Source organism: Hyalella azteca, unplaced genomic scaffold (genome assembly GCF_000764305.2).
Source record: "Hyalella azteca isolate HAZT.00-mixed unplaced genomic scaffold, Hazt_2.0.2 contig8694, whole genome shotgun sequence".
Classification (NCBI taxonomy): domain Eukaryota; kingdom Metazoa; phylum Arthropoda; class Malacostraca; order Amphipoda; family Hyalellidae; genus Hyalella; species Hyalella azteca.
The window spans coordinates 1-20863 of record NW_025938780.1 but is presented as its reverse complement, the minus strand read 5'-3'; the positions used below and the strand labels follow the sequence as shown (position 1 = coordinate 20863).

The window sequence follows — 20863 nt, the reverse complement described above, 5'->3', positions numbered from 1 at the left end:
GCCAAACTTAATTTTGGAAAGTTTCTTTCGGCACTTGCCCAATACCAAGTTCGAGTACCTGAAAACTCGCACGATTCATTCGTTTGGAACTAAAATTCAATTCAAGCACTATTCACGACTAGAAAATAACATAATAACTATTGTTAAATGAATAATAGTGAAGCAAGCGGTAGCGGTTAAATGTACCTGGTGAGAGGGACTAAAAAAAAAAAGAGTTCTAATTTCATCAGCCTATCGCTTTTTTGGTTTTAAACAACTTAATCAACTAATTAAACCTTTACGTACAATACATACGACTACCGTATAACGGACGATCACCGTATAATATACGATCACCGTATAACGTATGATCACCGTATAACGTATGATCATCGTATAGCGTACGATCACCGTATAACGTACGATCGCCGTATAACATAGGAACAATATATGACTTTAGGAAAGCAGCCTCTAGCAAATTTGAGCCGCCATGTATAGTAGGAACTCTGACGTCAAACTAACCATTATCTACATGCTGATGTATAACATAATGTAAAGGCGTTTATTGAAGATGATATGGAATAAATTTCCTTTATGTTCCAGTAAATACATATAATTTTATGGTTATTCAGGGTCACACAATCGATAACGAAAGATATGTCTTGCCTGCGTATCAAACTGATGCAATTATAAATATAGTAAAGATAATTTTGTTCGAGATACGAAAATCCGTTATCGGCGTATATACAAATATTACTGCAATTTATTAAAGTAGACTAATAAATCGTATGCTCATTCGTTATAATATTTAAAATTACTACGCATTCATTATTGAATTGAAATAATTATTATTCATTGTACGGTATTTTTTGTAGAGGAAATCTGGAAACGATTCAATGTGAATTTATTCAGATAATTCAGGATTTTTTATGCTAAAATTTCAATGTAATTCATCAAAGTAATTCTTGGAATTTCAGGAGTAACTTTCCATGAAAAAAGTAATGAGCACCTTACAGATCTAAAAATTGAGGCTGGGTTGACGTTTAGCAGACGATGTGTCTACTTGACTTCTGCCTTAGGATGTGTGAAAATCCTTTCCATTTTTCCGGCCTTCCTAACGATCAAACTTTGGGGAAAGTTTTTGGGGTGAAGAAAAAGAAAGGAAGTTCGTAGGTAGAGGATAGGATTTTGGGAGTTCGTAGGTGGAGGATAGGATTTCGGGAGTTCATATGTGGAGGATAGGATTTCGGGAGTTCGTAGGTAAAGGATAGGATTTTGGGAGTTCATAGGTGGAGAATGAAGGTTTATGGAGTATTACTGTTTGTTGAGAGCACTTTCATTTCGGATGGTGAAAGTGAATGAAAAATAAATACTGGTAGTGTGTGAAACATAGTACATTCTTTTCAGCGCAGAGCGTGGTTACCATCTCCACAAAGTTAAAGAATGAATAAAAGATGCCAATGAATAAAAGAGATGGTGAAAAAGTGTGAAAGAAGCTGAATAAAATTAGTAGAAGTGTGTGAAACATAGTACATGCTTTTCAGCGCAGAGCGAGGTTGAAGAATGAATAAAAGATGCTAATGAATAAAAGAGATCGCGAAAAAGTGTGAAAGAAGCTGAATAAAATCACTTAAATCAGTGGAAGGGTTGACATCGTACACATCATTCCGGGCGTTCCCCCGGAGTCCCGTATGTGGAGGTACGCGGTTGCCTGCTCCTGAGGGTGGCGGCGCCGGCAGGATACTGCTTCCTTCTCCTGCCCAGGATCTTGCCTATGAGGAGCACGAGCAGCGCCAGCAGCAGCAGCAAGCACAGCACAGTGAGCACCCACGTCGCCACCTGTTCATTTACAGTTAAATATTACGTATGAGAACGAAAGAAAATATATTGTATAGAAAAATGAGTTTAAAATGTACTGTATGGCCGCATTAATGTGAAATACACTGTATAGCAGCATAAGTTTAAAATATACTGTATGGCCACATTAATGTGAAATACACTGTATAGCAATATGAATGGAAACTAAACTGTATGGTAGCAATATCAGTTGTAAATAAACTGATAATAATAAATAAACTAAACACACATCACCAGAAGGATACATCACACATCACCTACCAGCTGAAGGATACATCACACATCACCTACCAGCTGAAGGATACATCACACATCACCTACCAGCTGAAGGATACATCACACATCACCTGTCAGCTGAAGGATACATCACACATCACCTGCCAGCTGAAGGATACATCACACATCACACGTCACCTGCCAGCTGAAGGATACATCACACATCACCTGCCAGCTGAAGGATACATCACACGTCACCTGCCAGCTGAAGGATACATCACACATCACACATCACCTGCCAGCTGAAGGATACATCACACATCACCTGCCAGCTGAAGGCCTCGTCCAGTTGGTAGCTCATGGTCTCGAGCTTCGGAAGCGTTTGCTGCCACAGGTTGCGTTCCTGCCCGACATTGGGAAAATTTTTTTAAAATAATAATTAAATAGTCATTAATTGAACAAATTAATAATTTAAATAATTAAAGATAATATAATAGTTATTTATTATAAATAAAACTAAATATAAATAATATAATAAAAAGGATTTGAAATATCACTGAATGACGAAAATAATAGCCGTATTAACGGCAAGTTTATGGAATTATTTATTTGTTATCTTAATAAAAATGTATGAGCTTTTATTAGCGTTATTGACGGTGTGAATGTTGATATTTAAAGTGCCAGATGATGATGTTCAACATATGGCGTGGTGATGAATGCATTGGATTAAATTTCAATGTACTGTAGTAAAGTAATGTTTCTAACACTTTTGTGATATTATGTTGTGCCGAGTCTATAGTGAATTTTTGACGTAATTTTTGCAGTTAAGGATAAAATAATATTGCAACATAAAAATTTCAAAACGTTAATATAATAAATTTAATCGAATTATTATAATATTTCGAGTAAGATTCATCATTGTTATTTAACAGTTTGACATGATGACTTCAAAACGTTCTTTAATAAGTTTATTATAATAATTATTATATATCCAGTATATGACGAGCTAATTAATATAATAAATTTAATCGAATTATTATGATACATAGAGTATTACTATCATAATATTTTAAGAATTTGATAATTTCAAAACATTGATTTAATAAGTTTAATATAATAATTATTATATTTCTAGAGCTAACCTTGTGCCTGAAGGGTCGAATTATTAAAATATTTCGACTTCAAATTTCATCATAATGTTTTAAGAGTTTAACATGATAATTTCAAAACTTTGATTTAATAAGTTTACAATAATAATTATTATATATCTAGAGCTAACCTTGTGCCTGAAGGGCTGAGTCACCATGCCGGGGGTGAGGGACAGCCTGTAGAAGGTCAGGGGTTCACCGGGGCGTAGGGGGGTCCAGGGGGGCAGGGATGAGCCTAGGGGGAACGCGAACGATGGGGAGGCGGGGTCGTGGTGAGTCATCAGGTAGCTGCGGGGGGTCAATATTATTAGCAATATTATTATTATTATTATTGTTATTGTTAGCATTATTATCATAATCATAGTTATTATTATCATGATTTTTATTATTATTATCATCGTTATTATTATTAGTATTGTCATCATTATTATTTTCATTATTATCGTTATCATTATAATTGTTATCATTATCATCTTTATTATTATTATTATTATTATTAACATTATCATCGTTATTATTATTATTATTATCATTATGATTATCAACATTGTTTTTATTATTATTATAGAAATTTTGAAGGATACTTTTTTTCTGATGGAATAAATAGTGAAATATACACGACGATGATATGGAATAAGATTCTACGATGATATATGGTCTGTAATGATGATATATAGACTAATCTACGACTGTGTTGTAGTCTGGGACTGCATGGGTGAACAATTATTATTATAAGTTCAACCCTGGCATGGTTGCCCGGGTTGAACTTAGACGGACAGACAGACAGACGGACAGACAGACGGACAGACAGACAGACAGACAGACAGACAGACGGACATGACGAGCACAATAGTGCATTTTTTCCATAAATGAGAAAATGCGCTAAAAACATAGAAAATTACATAAAAATTTAACATGTATTTAAAGAAAATGTTTCGGAGTCCAGCTTCATCGTCAGTTCGAAGATTATAAAATGTAGGTACAATCAGTGGTTAGAACAGTTAAAATAGTATTTGGTCCAGTCAAAATTAAGAAAAAACGAAAATAAAATTTGAATTTACAAATAGAATGTTAATAACATCCAAAAAAGCACGAATAAAGCTATAATATTCGAAGTCATTCATTAAAATGCATGATAATGCATGGTTATAATTCGAATTGTTGGGAAAGATGCACGACGACCACCGAAAACATATGTTCGCAATCCGCATTCCTGTGACACTTCAAATAAATTGCGCAAAATGTTTTTTAAAGTTGTCGCGTATCGATGCCATTCTGTAAAAAGATTCAGCGTCAACTAAAAAAAATTTACGAAACGCGGTAGTTGATGAGTTTAATAAAAAAAATCAATAAATGTCGGCTTAACATTTGAGGCCGATGTTCCTCAGCTGAGTATACGTTGTTATATATACTGCATACGTACATAACAATATTAGTATAACAATTAATTTCGGATAAGATGTTTTTTAGGGTATGATTGCTAAGACAAACGCACACACTATGCTATTTAAAAAAAATGCTATTTTACGCAACGGTCAACCCAATAATTAGGTTGACCTCCGGTGCTCTTGGATTAATCTGAATTATAATTATTAGGATCTAAATTCGATTGCATCTACAGGTTAGAATTACAATTGAAATGCACGGCCATGATCCGCAGGTTTAAATTTTTAACCTAATCAGGAATAACTAGCTTTTAAACAACTAGTCTTTGGTCGTTGATAGGATCAATACAAAACATAAATAAACTAGCTTTAAAACAACTAGTCGTCGATAGGAACAACATAAAACTTGAATAAACAAGCTTTAAAACCACTAGTCGTCGATAGCACCAATAGAAAAGATAAATAAACAAGCTTTAAAACAACTAGTCGTTGATAGGTTCAATGCAAATCATACATAAATTAGCTTTAAAACAACTAGTTGTTGATAGCATCAATACAAAACATAAATGTACTATCTTTAAATCAACTACTTGAACTAGTCGTTGATAAGATCAATACAAATCTTAAATAAACTAGCTTTAAAACAACTACATGAACTAGTCGTTGATAAGATAAATACAAAACATAAATAAACTAGCTTTAAAACAACTAGTCGTCGATAGCACCAATCCAAAACATTAATCTAGTCACCTCAGTCATCTGTAGGAGCAGTTCGTCTAGGTTATCCTTGGCAGTAGGAGAGTAGTAGTAGGAGTGTAGGACGTGTGAGATCTCGTGTGTAGAGGTGATGTTAGGCCAGAGGCTGCCTAGCAGGTACACCGTCGCTTCGTCGTGTACCTGAGACGCGCTCCCAGGATTCCGTGCGAACAGAATCGTTGCTGCAATGAAGAAAAAGGTTATTAATAATTCAAAAATAAATAAAATAGAATAAAATAAGGTTGATAACAATAAAAAAACAATAAAAAAAGGTGATGTTAGGCCAGAGGCTGCCTAGCAGGTACACCGTCGCCTCGTCGTGTACCTGAGACGCGCTCCCGGGGTTCCGTGCGAACAGAATTGTTGCTGCAATAAAGAAAAAGGGGATTAATAATTTAATAATTAAGAAAATATAACAAAATAATGTTGATAACAATAACAAAAAATAAAAATGGGTAATGTGCCGTGTACCAATAGAGAAAAGACGCGCTCCCAGGGTTGCGTGCGAACAGAATAGTTGCTTCAGTGAAGAAAAAAGGTTAATTGTAATAAAAAAATATAATAAATAAAGTTTATAACAATAACAACGAATAAAAAAAGTTAGTGAGCAGCAATAATAAAATGAAAAAGTGTTACTCGAGCAATAATAAAATAACAAATGAGCAATAATATAATAATAAATGAGCGTTAATAAAATATTAAATGAGCAATAATAAACTAACAAACAATAAAAAATTGATGTGCCGTACACCAATAAAGAAAAGACGCGTTTCTTTGAACAAAATCGTCGCTTCAAAGATAACAAAAAGCCTTTGAAGCACAGTAAAATGATCGTACATTCATTCCCAGTGAAACAGCATCTACACTTTTATAATAGTTATTCATTACTTTATTAACTTGTTATTTTTTAGTTGTTGCTACTCGGCAAATAGAAAAGTTTATAAATAACTTCGGTATCTTGTGTTCATTAACTCTTAATATTGTATAAAGCCACTTTTGGTAACGTAAGTTTTCCATTATTACAACACTTTTATTTAACTTCACTCCTTGTTTGCTTGTCTGTCTGCTACAAATCTTATAATAAAAATTTAACACATTTCTACCTCTCCAATCGATCTGAAATTTTGCACATTTGCGTAAAGTCGGAGACAATGCATGATGAATCAGTCGACAGAATGAATAATTTGAAAAATTATATTTTTATTACAAATAAAATTTATTTTCATTTGTAATAAAAATTATTTATTACAAATCTACAAATAAAATTAGAAATTCAGTGTATATTCTATAACATCGGAGACACTGGCCTCTTTGGAATTGTTGTGTTTAAAAAGTAATTTTTAAAGTAATTTTCAAAAAAGTAATTTTTAAAGTAATTTTCAAAAAAGTAATTTTTAAAGTAATTTTCAAAAAGTAATTTTTAAAGTAAATTTCAAAAAGTAATTTTTAAAGTAATTTTTAAAGAAGTAATTTTAAAGTAATTTTTAAAAAAGTAATTTTTAAACGCTTTTATTTTGATTTTAGCTTTTTAAAATTTTACCATGAAACTTACTGAGTGCAAACAGGATGCCCTCGTCACGGGTGCTGCCCCCCAGCACGGGCACGGGAGACGCGGGGGGACGGGCCATCAGCTCAGACACGGGCGCGGGCAAGAACGGGTCGTCCCGTAGGTAGACGTCTTAATAGATTAAAATGTCATTGTTGAAGAGTCACCTTTCGAGAGCGGGGACAGAAGATGAAGGTGGACGAAAGAAGCTCCTGCTGAGAAGCCTCCCAGGGTGACTTGCCGAGCGTCGCCTCCAAAGGAACTACGGGAAAAAATATATATAAATATTAACACTTCTTTGTAACGAAGTTAATATATTTATCAATGACGAAGGCCTCAAGAAACAATATTAGAATACATTAAAGCTTCGCAGAGGGTGAGAAAAAATATTTAAAGATATAGACACTTTTTTGTAGCGAAGTTAATATAGATTTATCACTGACGAAAGCCGCATTGGCGAATAAAACAAGATTAGAATGCATTAAAGTTTCGCAGAGGGTGAGATCGAACCTAAATTAATAGAAAAACATTTGCGATTCGTTTGGACATACGTGAAATCTACACAAAATTATTCAGTTTGATATCATTCATTATATCGAAGAAATGTTTTTGCCGATGAAATAGATTTTGTATTAGTTTTACGCACCTGATGTGTCGCTGGACCCACTTCAGAGCGGCCACCTGGTCCAGAGCTCCGTAGTTGCCCGGCAGCTTCCTTGTACCGTCGCTAAGAAAACCTAATAATAAATTTAATTTAAGGAAACCTAATAGGAAATTTAATTTAAGGGGACCTAATAGGAAATTTAAATTAAGGAAACCTAATAGGAAATTTAATTTAAGGAAACCTAATAGGAAATAAAAAACTTTTAAAAAAATCAAAGTTTGTGGAAACTTCAAAGTGTCTAGTCTCAAAGAGATTTATCTGAAAATGAAAACTTTATTTCTCATCGCCAGTTTGGAATGTCTAGTCCCAGAACATTTACTAATTCCAACGCACTTATTTAGCATTCTTTGAGTTGTGCATCTTCAAAATAATTTCTTATTTTCACACCACGTGCTCAGTTGCTAAAATAATACAATATTTTTGTAATAACTCCAGCGTATAAAGTTACGAAGTAGTTTTGTATTTCTTAGCGAGGAATTAATTTTTAACAGAGAATCACGGAAAAAATACTTTTTAGTAACTTTGTAAGGAGAAAAATTTTGCCCAGACGGGAAGGTGCCTTGAAATATGCCTCACCCAATACTCCCAGCCTCAGCCAACAACCCCAGCCTCACCCAACACCCCCAGCCTCACCCAACACCCCCAGCCTTATACATATTTTACTTGTAGTCTTGAAGCGTGTATTTTTGGCGGTGGTATATACACAACCGAACGTTATATTAACTCCTTCTTATATTGTTTATTAATTATAAATATTTTACTTGTAGTCTTGAAACGTGTATTTTTGGCCGTGGTATACCCCCGAATATTATATAAAATATATCGGGTATACCCGAATACTAGTTATATAATATATTATATATTAATTATACATATTTTACTTGTGCCTTGAAGCGTGTATTTTTGGCCGTGGTATACCCGAATACTATATACTAGTTATATTATATTTTAATTATACATACTTTACTTGTTGTCTTGAAGCGTATATTTTTGGCCGCGGTAAACTCGAGTTCTAAGAAAATTAATTTTCGAATTACCGCAGTTCAATCAAATGTTTATATTTAACGATAAAAAGTAAAACAGTTGTATATTAATTAATCAAATAAAATAATATGAATACTTATTTGAATTATACATGATTTTCAGATACGTAATAACACAAGACGATAACCGCCAACGTACGACAACTGCACGTGCTTTATTCGAAGAGGAAAATGTTACCCTTTAAAAAATTGCTTTATTTGCTAAAAATTGCTTTATATTGCTTTATTCGAGGAAAATGTTACCCTTTGCGAACTATAAGAACTTCAGTGTTGATGGTCTATCAGAGGTGTAAAGTGCAAGTGTGTTGTTACTGTTGTGATATATAGGTAATAACTTTTTGCAATCGATAAAAGAAACAAATATAAGGTGTCTGTTTGTTTTGGTCTAAAGTTATTGAGAAATTAAAACGCCCTCGTTTATGCTTTTGAAACTTGATTCCGAGAAAAGAACAATTTTCGTTAAATAACAATCAAACGACTCAACTTTTGATTTGAAATATCGATATGCTTTTAGCAGTAGACTGCATAAATACTTACAATTAACTTAAGAATTCATACATTAACGAAATATTAAGAAAACAGCTCGCTCATGAACGATATTTTAAAAGAAAGTTGATAATGACAAAACTATAGATTTCCCCGCTGTGAAATAAACCAATAATTATTAAATGCACCGAAGTATTTAAGAATGAAGTAACCTGATAAGAATGGCTGAAATAAACAATTATTATTGAATGCATTCAATATTTTATGAAGTAACCTGGCAAGAATGGCGTGTAGACATTAAGGAAGAGACAGTCCTCCTCCCCGACCACTTTCTTCTGGTCGTGGTCGTACTGAGGACAAAAAGCCTTGTGTCGCCGCCCGTCCACAGCTCCCCCAGGCCACCCGCCCTCCAGGGGCTGGGGCGCCGCCCACCGCAGCTCCCCTACAGGAGCCTTCACGTACGGCAGGCCTCTGACAATATTATTTATATATTAAAGGTAAGTTGTTTATATACATTATGTATAAATTGTATAGAAGGTAAGTTGTTTCTATACATTNTTAAAGGTAAGTTGTTTATATACATTATGTATAAATTGTATAGAAGGTAAGTTGTTTCTATACATTCTGTATAAGTTGTATAAAATGTAAGTTGTTTATATAGGTAGACTATAAGGTACATTATGTATAAATTGTATAGAAGGTAAGTTGTTTCTATGCATTATGTATAAATTGTATAGAAGGTAAGTTGTTTCTATGCATTATGTATAAATTATTTAGATTTGGTACTCAATTGTTGGCAATATCTAGCAGAGGATGGAGGAATAAATGTAATCAATAACTCACGAGTCGCTAATTACTATTGTAAATTAAGAGCAGATACCTGCTGACGAATTAAATGATCTGGGCCTATACTTTCAAAAAAAGTTAAGAGATCGTAAGTTCATCAGCCAATCATTGACGGCCTTTCAAGCAAAATCCACCAATCATAGACAAGAAAATAGAGCGTAAGTACTTACGTTCACTTAGCGAGTTTTGAAAGTATGGTTCCTGGCACCGTACTATCAAAAACAGTAGTAACTCCGTCAGCCAATCACAGACGCCGACGGCTATTCAAGCTAAACCCACTAATAACAAACGAGAAATCGGCCGCTACGTGTACTTAGGCCGCTACGTGTACTTAGGCCGCTACGTGTACTTAGGCCGCTACGTGTACTTAGGCCGCTACGTGTACTTAGGCCGCTACGTGTACTTAATTTAGGCCGCTACGTGTACTTAATTTAGGCTGCTACGTGTACTTAGGCCGCTACGTGTACGTACTTAGGCCGCTACCTGCACTTAGGCCACCACGTGTACTTCGGCCGCTACGTGTACTTAGGCCGCTACGTGTACTTGGGCCGCTACGTGTACTTAGGATGCCACGTGTACTTAGGCCGCTACGTGTTATGATGCCGCAATATGCAGTTTTTGGCGCGTTTTGATAGTACGACTGCTTCTCACCTGAAGGAGTAGTAACGCCGGCCGTAGCTGGGTGGGGTGGTGGGTTGGCTGGAGAACTCCAGGGTGCCGGTGACAACTCCAAGCTCCGTGCGCACTTGGATGGCGCGAGGCTCGAGCTGCCGGCCGCTGGCTGCTGTCCGGGACCAGACAATGTCAGAACAATACATGATATTTTATGGACAATATCAGCTGTTGATTGTGCTATTTATTATTACCAGTAATAGTAGATTCCAGTACTATTATTATTGATTGTACGGCCATCATTACGGCCACGGCCATGAGTCTCCGTTCAGCCGTGGGCGAGAAAGGACGCTTGTGTTTGTGGTCGCAAATTTCAAAATTTTTAACTTTTACTGTGCCGTTTTCGGAACTATTTTCGCATTTTTTTATGATCTGTGTCAAAGAATGCCCGAATTTCAGTGAAGTCAGCTAGTAAAAGAGAGTGCGAATAGAAAGAACAAGCCCATAGTAAAACCGTTTTCATTTCAAAGAACGCGGACTTCTAGAGTCAGTTAGGGACGCTTGCTTGCGAGGGTAACGTGTGACTGCCTCGCCCACGCGGGACAATACAGCCTTTGTTTTCTTGTCCTAGCCTATACCTCTTCTCTGAACACCTAAGCCGCTGAGATCGCCGCTCTCTGAAAATCGCTTACTCCCAAGTCTGTAACAGAGTTCTTTACAGCACTTTGGTAATTTGTACATTTTTTACTCAACTTGATTTCGGTTTTTAACTTGTGTTTATTTAGCTCTTGCATTTCAAGATGGCTGGTCAGAGAGGAAAAAGATTAATTGAAAAGGCCTCCAGTCCTATTAAACCAAAGTCGAAGATCAAATCGCAAAATGAGCGAGGGGAAATTCTTAAATTTTGCAAGCTAGTTTCGCTCAACGTCAATGACGCTGAAGTGGCCTGTGATCGTTGCGGGAATATCGTCTGCAACAATTGTGCAAAGTTGAGCAAGACAGATTGCTCGGTTATTCGCAGAAACAAGACAGTACACTGGTATTGATCCGTGTCAAAGAATGCCCGAATTTCAGTGAAGTAAGTAAAAGAGAGTGCGAATAGAAAGAACAAGCCCATTGTAAAAGCGTTTTCATTTTGAATAACGCGGACTTTTAGAGTCAGTTAGGGACGCTTGCTTGCGAGGGTAACGTGTGACTGCCTCGCCCACGCGGGACAATATAGCCGCTTACTCCCAAGTCTGTAACAGAGTTCTTTACAACACTTTGGTAATTTGTACAATTTTTACTCAACTTGATTTCGGTTTTTAACTTGTGTTTAAATTAGCTTTTGCATTTCAAGATGGCTGGTCAGAGAGGAAAAAGATTAATTGAAAAGGTCTCCAGTCCTGTTAAACAGAATGCGAAGATCAAATCGCAAAATGAGAGAGGAGAAATTTGATGTAAATTTTGCAAGCTGGTTTCGCTCTACGTCAATGACGCTAAAGTAGCCTGTGATCGTTGCGGGGATATCGTCTGCAACAATTGTGCAAAGTTGAGCAAGACAGACTGCGCGGTTATTCGCAGAAACAAGACAGTACACTGGTATTGCCAAGACTGCCAACAACCTGCATTTTGCGCAGTAAAAAGCGAAAAGATGGTTGAAGAGAAGTGCTCTTCTATGTTTTCTGTCTTTAAGGCCGAAACCATCAAGCAAGAGTTGAGATAGAGAGCCGAAATGGAGGAGAAGCACAATAAAGAATTGAGCTTGTTGCGTAGCGAATTACACTCGTTACGAAGCGAGCTGGAGGAAATGAAAGATCATCTTCACAAAACAGAAAATAGCGATTACACAGAAGGTAAAGGCCGCAAAGAGGTCATCTCGGTCATCTCTGATCTCGCCAACGAGAGCACTCGTGAACTGCTGGATAGAGAGAGAAGAAGACTTAATCTTGTTTGGTTTAACGTTCCCGAAAGCAATGCTTCGGATGCTGAGTTTATTACTGCTTGCTGTGCCAAGGCACTTAACGTCGTTGTAAATATAACGGCATGCAAGAGGCTGCGATCGGAAGACGTTACCACATGTAGACCGCTGCTGGTGACAGTGCAGGATACAGCCCAGGTCGGACATGTGCTTAAGGCTGCGAGAAAACTAAGTGAATTCCCAGAGATTAGTTCAGTCTTTGTTAAGAAGGATGCTACCCCTTTAGAGCGAGCAAATTTTCGCAAGAAATGGCAGGAGAGACTCAGGCAGAAAAGCATGGAGACTCGGGTCAACCACTCTCACGATGTCAAGATAACACCGGCCGTACACGGTCAGTCAGCGGAGCTGGTAGACAAGTAAGAAGTCATGTCCATAGATTCAGGCCTGTAAATAATGTAAGAAGTAAACGCATGCATCAAAGTGGAAGTGCACAAAATGTTTTAAAATTTTTTTACACGAACTCGGACTCCGTTTTGAACAAAAAAAGTGAACTGTTAACTGTGATCGCAAACGAGTGCATATAGATATTATTTGTATTACAGAAACACTCCCTAAAAATCACGGGGGCAAAATTGTACTTGCTGAATTTCAGCTGCCAGGTTTTGATTGTTTTCATAACTTAAACGAGGAGCAGTGCAGTAGAGGTGTAGCTTTGTGGGTTAGAACCTCTTATGGGGCCCAGCAAATCAAATTATCTGCAGAGCATCAATCAGCTAGAGAATCAGTGTGATTACGGTATGAGAAGAAACGGTTCAACGATAGAGTTATGATGCCGAAGTCGGCAATGGAAAAAGATTTAGGAGTTAATATCGAGAATGATTTGAAATTTTCTAAGTATATTGAAGGTCAAGTTATTAAAGCCCGTAAACGACTTGGGCTGATCAGACGCTCTTTCGAGTTCCTATAGATGCAGAAGCGATGAAACAGTTGTTTGTTGCTGCCGTGCGCCCGAACCTTATAGAGTTTGGAAACGTTGTGTGGTCACCGAAACTTGAAAAGGATAAAAATTTGGTCGAGAGTGTTCAAAGACGTACAGTCGTACAACAAGGATAATTCCGGGCTTGAAAGGCAAGTCCTATGAGGAAATATTAAAGATTATGAAGCATCCTAGCTTCAGTTATCAACGTCTGACCTCATTGAAGTATACAAGTATACTCTAGGTATATACAAGGTCCCCGAAGGGTTACTGGAATTTGAAACATGAACCAACACCAGGGGCCACGGCTATAAACTAAAAAACTGCGTTGTAACATATCCATGCAACAACATTTCTTCTCGCTTCCAGTCACCAACATGTGGAACAGCCTCCCTGATAGCATCGTTGACGCTCCGAGTATGAACATCTTCAAAAACAGACTAGACGAAGCTATGCAGGAGCATATGTTCAGTCTTAAAATGCCTAGCACCTTACGGACCAGGCAATTTGTCCAGCAGCTATCTCAATCAATTGTCAGTTATGAAAATATCGGGTTCCAAAGGCCGGATCCCTTGTGAATCAAGTCACGAAAGGTTCAAGAATCGGCCACAGGCCATGGGCCTATTTCTTCAATGCCGACACTTCTATTCTATTCTAAAATCTAACGGCTGATGGATGAATACATGCAGTCAATCACATACGAGTCGGTAATTGATATTGTAAATTAGGAGCAGATACCTCCTGACAATTTAAATGAAAGTGTAAGAATCGGCAACAGGCCATAGGCCTATTTTTTCGGTGCCGACACTTCTATTATATTCTATTCTATTACCAGTTATTGTGCAGGCATTACCTGCTAGGAATAATACGGACATTATCTGCCAGTAATTGTAAATAGAGGAAGGTGATTAACAGCCTCGATCGAGTATAATTGTTGATGAGCCTATTTGTGACAACTGAGATATGCAGTTATTGCCAGTCCTTATAAATTTTACAATAAAAAACGCTTCACGATAATCACTGGTCTACAATAATTTTTACAGAACCTATCTCAATTGTTTTCTGTAATCTTGCCATAAGCTTGCATGCTAATTCATTATGAATGAGAGATGACGCAGTACTGAAGCAAGAACATATCACACTCAGAGAACTACAAGAGACTTTTTCTAAATATCGATGCCCTCTTAACCATCCTTGTTTGGGTCATCTTGACACTAATGCGCCCGGCTATGAGTCGTATTAGTGCTACCTCCGTTTTCTGATCATACAATGGGCAAGCAGATGCATCACTATTTGAACATTATGACTCACTCATTTTGTTAAGTGAGCCTCTTGCTGTTTATAAGAGGCGCGTCGAGCGTCTCTTGTGACAGGTGCCAGCATTTGCTGTAGTATGTGTGCTCATTATATAATATAATGTAATATAATATAATATAATATAATATAATATAATATAATATAATATAATAATATAAAATAATTTATTAATAAAATCCATTTTCTGGTCTTAACTCGAATCAAAACCTCTACGATAGATTAAATTCGAGTAGGTTTCATTATCTTCACTGCGGGAAATGAAAATACGCTCAAATAAAAATGCTTGTTTATCTCATCTGCATCTCATATGTGTTTGTGCATCATTTGTGCATCATTTGCACATCATTTGTGCATCTCATTTGTGCAAGATGAAGCTCATGCAGAAATACAAAACAAGAACAACGATGCGATGCCCGAGGTATTGCTCGAGACTTCTCACTAATTATAGACACTCTAGATCTCTGGCAGTCCTACACTCAGAGAAATTAATGGGATATATTGTGCGGATTGTGGTTCACTGTCTGCACTGCTACGGCCTTATTTGCCGGAATAAAATGGGTTAGGATGACACACATATGGGGAACAACTGCATGCTAGTGGCACACGGTACACGGGTCGTGACCTCTGCTCAGCGTGGCACACGGTACACGGGTCGTGACCTCTGCTCAGCGTGGCACACGGTACACGGGTCGTGACCTCTGCTCAGTGTGGCACACGGTACACGGACGTTCGACTAAAAATGTTGAAAAACAGAAGTTTACAAGTGCAGGTAAATATCTTGTCAATACAAATAAATAGTTCATCATCGCTTTATAAATTAATTATTACATGCATAATTATAGAATGGGTGATAAATGATCTTGCATAGAATTTGTATTCAATATGCCTATACGGTAGTAGCAGTTCATAAAAACTCAGAATGTGCTTTGAATCAAATTTAAAGACAGAACCCAAATTAAATTATATCTTCTTCTTTCGTTGATACATAACTTTAGCCAAGTGAAGGCTCGATTAATAAATGCAGAAGCAGGCGCATGTTCAATGCAGTGCAGACGTTGTTCTTAGATAAGACAATGGAAGCAGGCTATATATAGGTATGTCCGCTTCTCACAGACTACGTCTTCTGGTACTAAATAAACAAGTTTGTCTTCTATAATTCAAACCATGAATTTTTAGCGCATTTTCTCATTTATGGAAAAAATGCACTATTGCATGTGCTCGCCATGTCCGTCCGTCCGTCTGTCTGTCCGTCAGTCCGTGACCTCAAGTTTTCGTCGACGAGAAAATGCGCTCTCTGTCACTCACTGCAGTGAGTACTGAGTTATATTTTTCTTACTTATGTCCGGTGCTAATCTAGTGTCTCATTTCATTTATTATACTTATAGTCTAAGTTTATATCATCTGTGAATGAGATGTAATTTTCACTAGACCTGGTAAAGATTGATGGAAAAGTACTAGACCTGAGTCTAGTAATTAAATGTAATTATGAGGAATATACTGAGTAAATAATTAGTAAATTAAATTCAATTAAACATAATTATAATGAATATAATGAGACTCCAGATTGACATCGGACAATCAGACCTGGTGTGACGTTTGCTACTTAACAATTTCGTAAAACAAACTCTATAAAAATTTAAACTAGGTATAACTTATCCGAACTCCAAGAAACAAATAATGAAATTTTTTCAGTTTAGAAGCCAAATGAGTCGAGTTATTGAGTTAAGAAGCCAATGAGCAGCTCAACAGGAAAACTTAGTAAATATCTAGCTTCAATTTCTTAATATCTCAGGCGATATCTCAAGCCTCAGCATGTCTCCCCACACTCAGATGAATGACTGAGACTTTTTATGACTAGCGAATTACCGTTTGAACTGCTGGGTTATTATTTGGAAAATATAACCCATCCATTTGTTTGAGTTATATAGCTTCAGTGCACCCATATGCAAAATTACAACCATGTTCAATCTTGCTTTTAGCTCCACAATATGTGCGTGATAGCTCATCATCTACCACAATGGCAGTGCACTTTAGCCTCCCAGAACTGAGAACTGCTATAATTTGCCAGGTTCTGTTTAGCCTTACATGCAGTAACTAACATTAGGTCCATAGAACTGAGAACTGCTATAATTTGCCAGGTTCTGTTTAGCCTTACACGCAGTAACTAACATTAGGTCCATAGAACTGAGAACTGCTATAATTTGCCAGGTTCTGTTTAGCCTTACATGCAGTAACTAACATTAGGTCCATAGAACTGAGAACTGCTATAATTTGCCAGGTTCTGTTTAGCCTTACACGCAGTAACTAACATTAGGTCCATAGAACTNGTCTTTGAACATTCTCTATTAAATTTCTGTCCTTTTCGAATCTCGGTGACCACACAACGTTTCCAAACTCTAGACTCGGGCGTACGACGGCAACAAACAACTGCTTCATCGTATCTGCATCTAGGAACTCGTGTGAGCGTCTGATTAGTCCAAGAAGTTTGTTGGATGTGTTAGCTTGCGTTTCAACATGCTTAGAAAATTTCAGCTCCTTGTCGACAACGGCTGACTTCTAGTGGAAGACTTTACTATGCCAGACTTGACTTGACCCAGCCAGACTTGACTAGGCATGACTTGACACGGTATGACTTGACATGGCATAACTTGACATGGCATGACTTGACACGGCATAAATTGACACTGCAAGACATGACACGGCATGACTTGACTCAGCCAGACTTACACTGCATGACTCACAGAATGTGCAGCGCAGGCCACTCACTACATTAATTATTGCTAAAGATCTCTGTGAAAATGTAGGGTTTTCATTATAGTGAAAATGATCATTGCGATCGAGACAACTGTTGACTCCATGAAACTTTCGATTTTATTAGATATTCAACTAAATGCTGCCAAATTATTTTAGTTTAATAAAAGCATTTGGTTGACATTCGAATTGGTTAATATTCCATATTATTATCAATTATTCGCCATCATTGTTGATAGAATGGCCTCACGAATTGTTCCAAAGGCTCTTAGTAACGAGAATAAAGAGACATACAATGATATTGTTGCCGATCTGTACAACGCACGGCGTTCCCTGGCATCACCAGTTCAATTATCTTCTGTTATTCATACACTGAAGAAAATTATAATGAGTAGTAATTCGTAGTATCGATTGACATGACTAAATCTTTTGTTGTAATGAATGTATCTAGCTTGTAAAAAAGGAAAATTATCGTTAGTAAAGTTTTCTCTTCGAGGTTGTACATAATTTTGAAACGCATTGTTTTTAATTTTTACCAAATTCTGCTTGCCTGTCGAAACAGGCTCTTCGTATTTACTTGCTGCTTTCTTTACATAAACATGTAAAATTACAGACCTTTGTAGAATATTACGAATATTTTAAAATATTTAAAATTATAGTTTTGAAATATCAAAATTTATATAGAAATATTTTTAAAAATTCCAAGCTCAGGTACATGTCCATGAGTTGCAGCATCTCTGCCATGAGCTGCAGCATCTCTGCCATGAGCTGCAGCATCTCTGCCATGAGCTGCAGCATCTCTGCCATGAGCTGCAGCATCTCTGCCATGAGTTGCAGCATCTCTGCCATGAGCTGCAGCATCTCTGCCATGAGTTGCAGCATCTCTGCCATGAGTTGCGTGATCTCTTGGCAACGTAGACTCTCTGTATGTACACACCGGCTGCGCTATAAGAAGCTCTCAGCTATGATGAATGACATGAATGGACGATGAATAAACACAGAGCGTGCCTGCACTAGCGATTCAGCTGCTGTTGTCACAACGATGAATACACATTTGGATAATTATGATGAATATACATTTGTATAGTTATGATGTCTACTGATAGAGGGAGAGCGTTCCTTACAACCTTCTGTTGTTCTAATATAGCGTCAAGAGAGATAAATTATAATAGGCTATTTGTTTGGATAATCTTTGTAGTATACCTACAACATTCATTTTCACAATTTACAATAAAAACAAAATATCTAACGTTAGCGCAATGAAAGTTTGAATGAAACTGAGAAATCAGCGTCCATTAGTAGAAAAACTCAGAGTTTTTCGAATACTTCAATAAAACTTCTATACTTCAATAATAAAATAAAAAACTTTCAATAAAACATCTCCGTCTTTGCACGATGCGGAAGATGTTTGTTTGCAGCTCGTTGTTATTATTATTAGTCTATTATTCAAGTCTGAGGAGTTATTTACAAACTCTGCTAAAGTCGCCATGCATCATTTTCTATTGATAGCGAGCCTCGGCTTGCAACAGGCACTGATAAAAAACCACTTACCTCGCTCTGTTTGAAATATTAAAATGAGCCCAAACTTATGGACCCTTAAGTGCTTATGCGTATGAAATATTTACGAGGTATTTTTTTGTTGATGCTGTAAAATCAAACATGCGATGAAAATAAAATTTCCAAATATTAAATTTTTGAGCATCTATTCACAGCAGTTTCTATCGTTCTACCAAAAGAATATAACGAATGGCATCAGGCATTTAACGTTGAAATGATGGTAATTGAACGTTTTTTTCCACGGAATCCAATCGTAATCGTGGAAAAGGGGTAACCTTCTCTTTAGTGACGCTTAAGATTCGTTTTTAGGCTTTTGGATACGAACAACATTGACGACGGATTTCGTGCTCGTGACATGTGATTAATTTTAAACGTTAGAGCACAGCATATATACGTGACCGATCTTGGGCTCGGGTCTTGAATTTTCTTCGAAGTATCAACAGTTGGGCGAAACATGTTATTACGGCACTGGTAAGATTAGTCGCGCTTTGGTTTGCACGACTGTGTGGTAATTCAGTGAAAGGTAATTTGGAGATTCTTAGTCAAAGAAACACGGATGACCTAAATAGGCAAGATTTTTTAAACGTCACGCGAGCGCACTTCCGTCCAAAAATCATGAATTATGAAGAGGTGAAAGCGTTTCGTGCCAAACAATTAATTTTAATGGCTAATTTCAGAACGAGTTTTGGCCATGGTATATCCAAATATTATAAAAAATATATCGGGTATACCCAAATACTAGATATATTATATATTAATTATACATATTTCACTTGTAGACTTGAAGCGTGTATTTTTGGCCGTGGTATACCCGAGTACTATGTACTATTTATATTATAAATTAAATATACATATTTTACTTGTAGTCTTGAAGCGTGTATTTTTAGCCGTGGTATACCCGAATACTATATACTAGTTATATTATATATTAATAATAAATATTTTACTTGTAGTCTTGAAGCGTGTATTTTTGGCCGTGGTATATCCAAATATTATAAAAAATATATCGGGTATACCCAAATACTAGATATATTATATATTAATTATACATATTTCACTTGTAGTCTTGAAGCGTGTATTTTTGGCAGTGGTATACCAGAATTCTAAAAAAATTACTTTTCGAATTAGCGCAGTTAAATCAAACGTTTATATTCAACGGTGGAAACTAAAAGAATTTTATTTTGATTAATCAAATAAAACAATATGTATACTTGTGTGAATTCTACATCATTTTCATATACGTAATAACTAATAATACAAGACGACAACAGCGTACGTACGACAACTGCACGTGCTTTATTTGGAGGAAAATGTTACCCTTTACGAAAGAAGAACTTCAGTGTTGATGATCTATCAGAGGTGTGAAGTGCATGTGTGTTGTTAGTGTTGTGATATTTAATAACTTTTTGCAGTCAATAAAAGAAACAAATATAAGGCGTCTTCTTGTGATTGATCTAAAGTTATTGAGAAATTAAAACGCGCTCGTTTTTACTTTTGAAACTTGAGTCTGAGAAAAGAACAATTTTGTGACATAACCATCAATCGACGCCATTTTTGATTTGAAATATGCTTTTAACAGTAGACTGTCAATTACATAAATACTTTCAATTAACTTCAGAATTCTTACATTACCGAAATATTAAGAAAACAACTCATTCATAACAATGTTTTACAAAAGATTGCTTGGTTTTCCCGCTCTGAAATAAACCAATTAATTAAATAATGCATTCATCATTAAATGAAGTAACTTGGCAAGAATGGCTGAAATAAACAATTAATATTGAATTAATTCAATATTTAATGAAGTAACCTGGCAAGAATGGC

The 20863-nt window shown here is 36.4% G+C and overlaps 1 protein-coding gene across 1 annotated transcript; it reads right to left on the bottom strand.

Moving 5' to 3' along the window:
• Positions 1–201: 201 nt before the first annotated feature.
• Positions 202–18373, bottom strand: LOC108668005. Its single transcript, XM_047881708.1, has 12 exons — positions 18198–18373; positions 11177–11238; positions 10578–10710; positions 9355–9551; positions 8185–8277; positions 7534–7624; positions 7055–7149; positions 6894–7019; positions 5322–5523; positions 3332–3488; positions 2378–2455; positions 202–1818 (listed from the first exon to the last, which is right to left on the bottom strand). Exons 1-12 carry the CDS (start codon positions 18371–18373, stop codon positions 1642–1644), a joined length of 1587 nt encoding a protein of 528 aa, XP_047737664.1. The 3' UTR covers positions 202–1641.
• Positions 18374–20863: the final 2490 nt, after the last annotated feature.

Excerpts from the sequence above, each read along its gene's own strand:
- LOC108668005 (XM_047881708.1), bottom strand. The coding sequence starts at position 18,373 with ATGGCAGAGATGCTGCAACTCATGGCAGAGATGCTGCAGCTCATGGCA. Across the intron at positions 8,278-9,354 it reads CTACACGCCATTCTTGCCAG|GAGTTAATATAACGTTCGGT; the intron begins GTTACTTCATAA and ends CAATATAAGAAG. Across the intron at positions 1,819-2,377 it reads ACGAGGCCTTCAGCTGGCAG|GTGGCGACGTGGGTGCTCAC; the intron begins GTGATGTGTGAT and ends GTAAATGAACAG.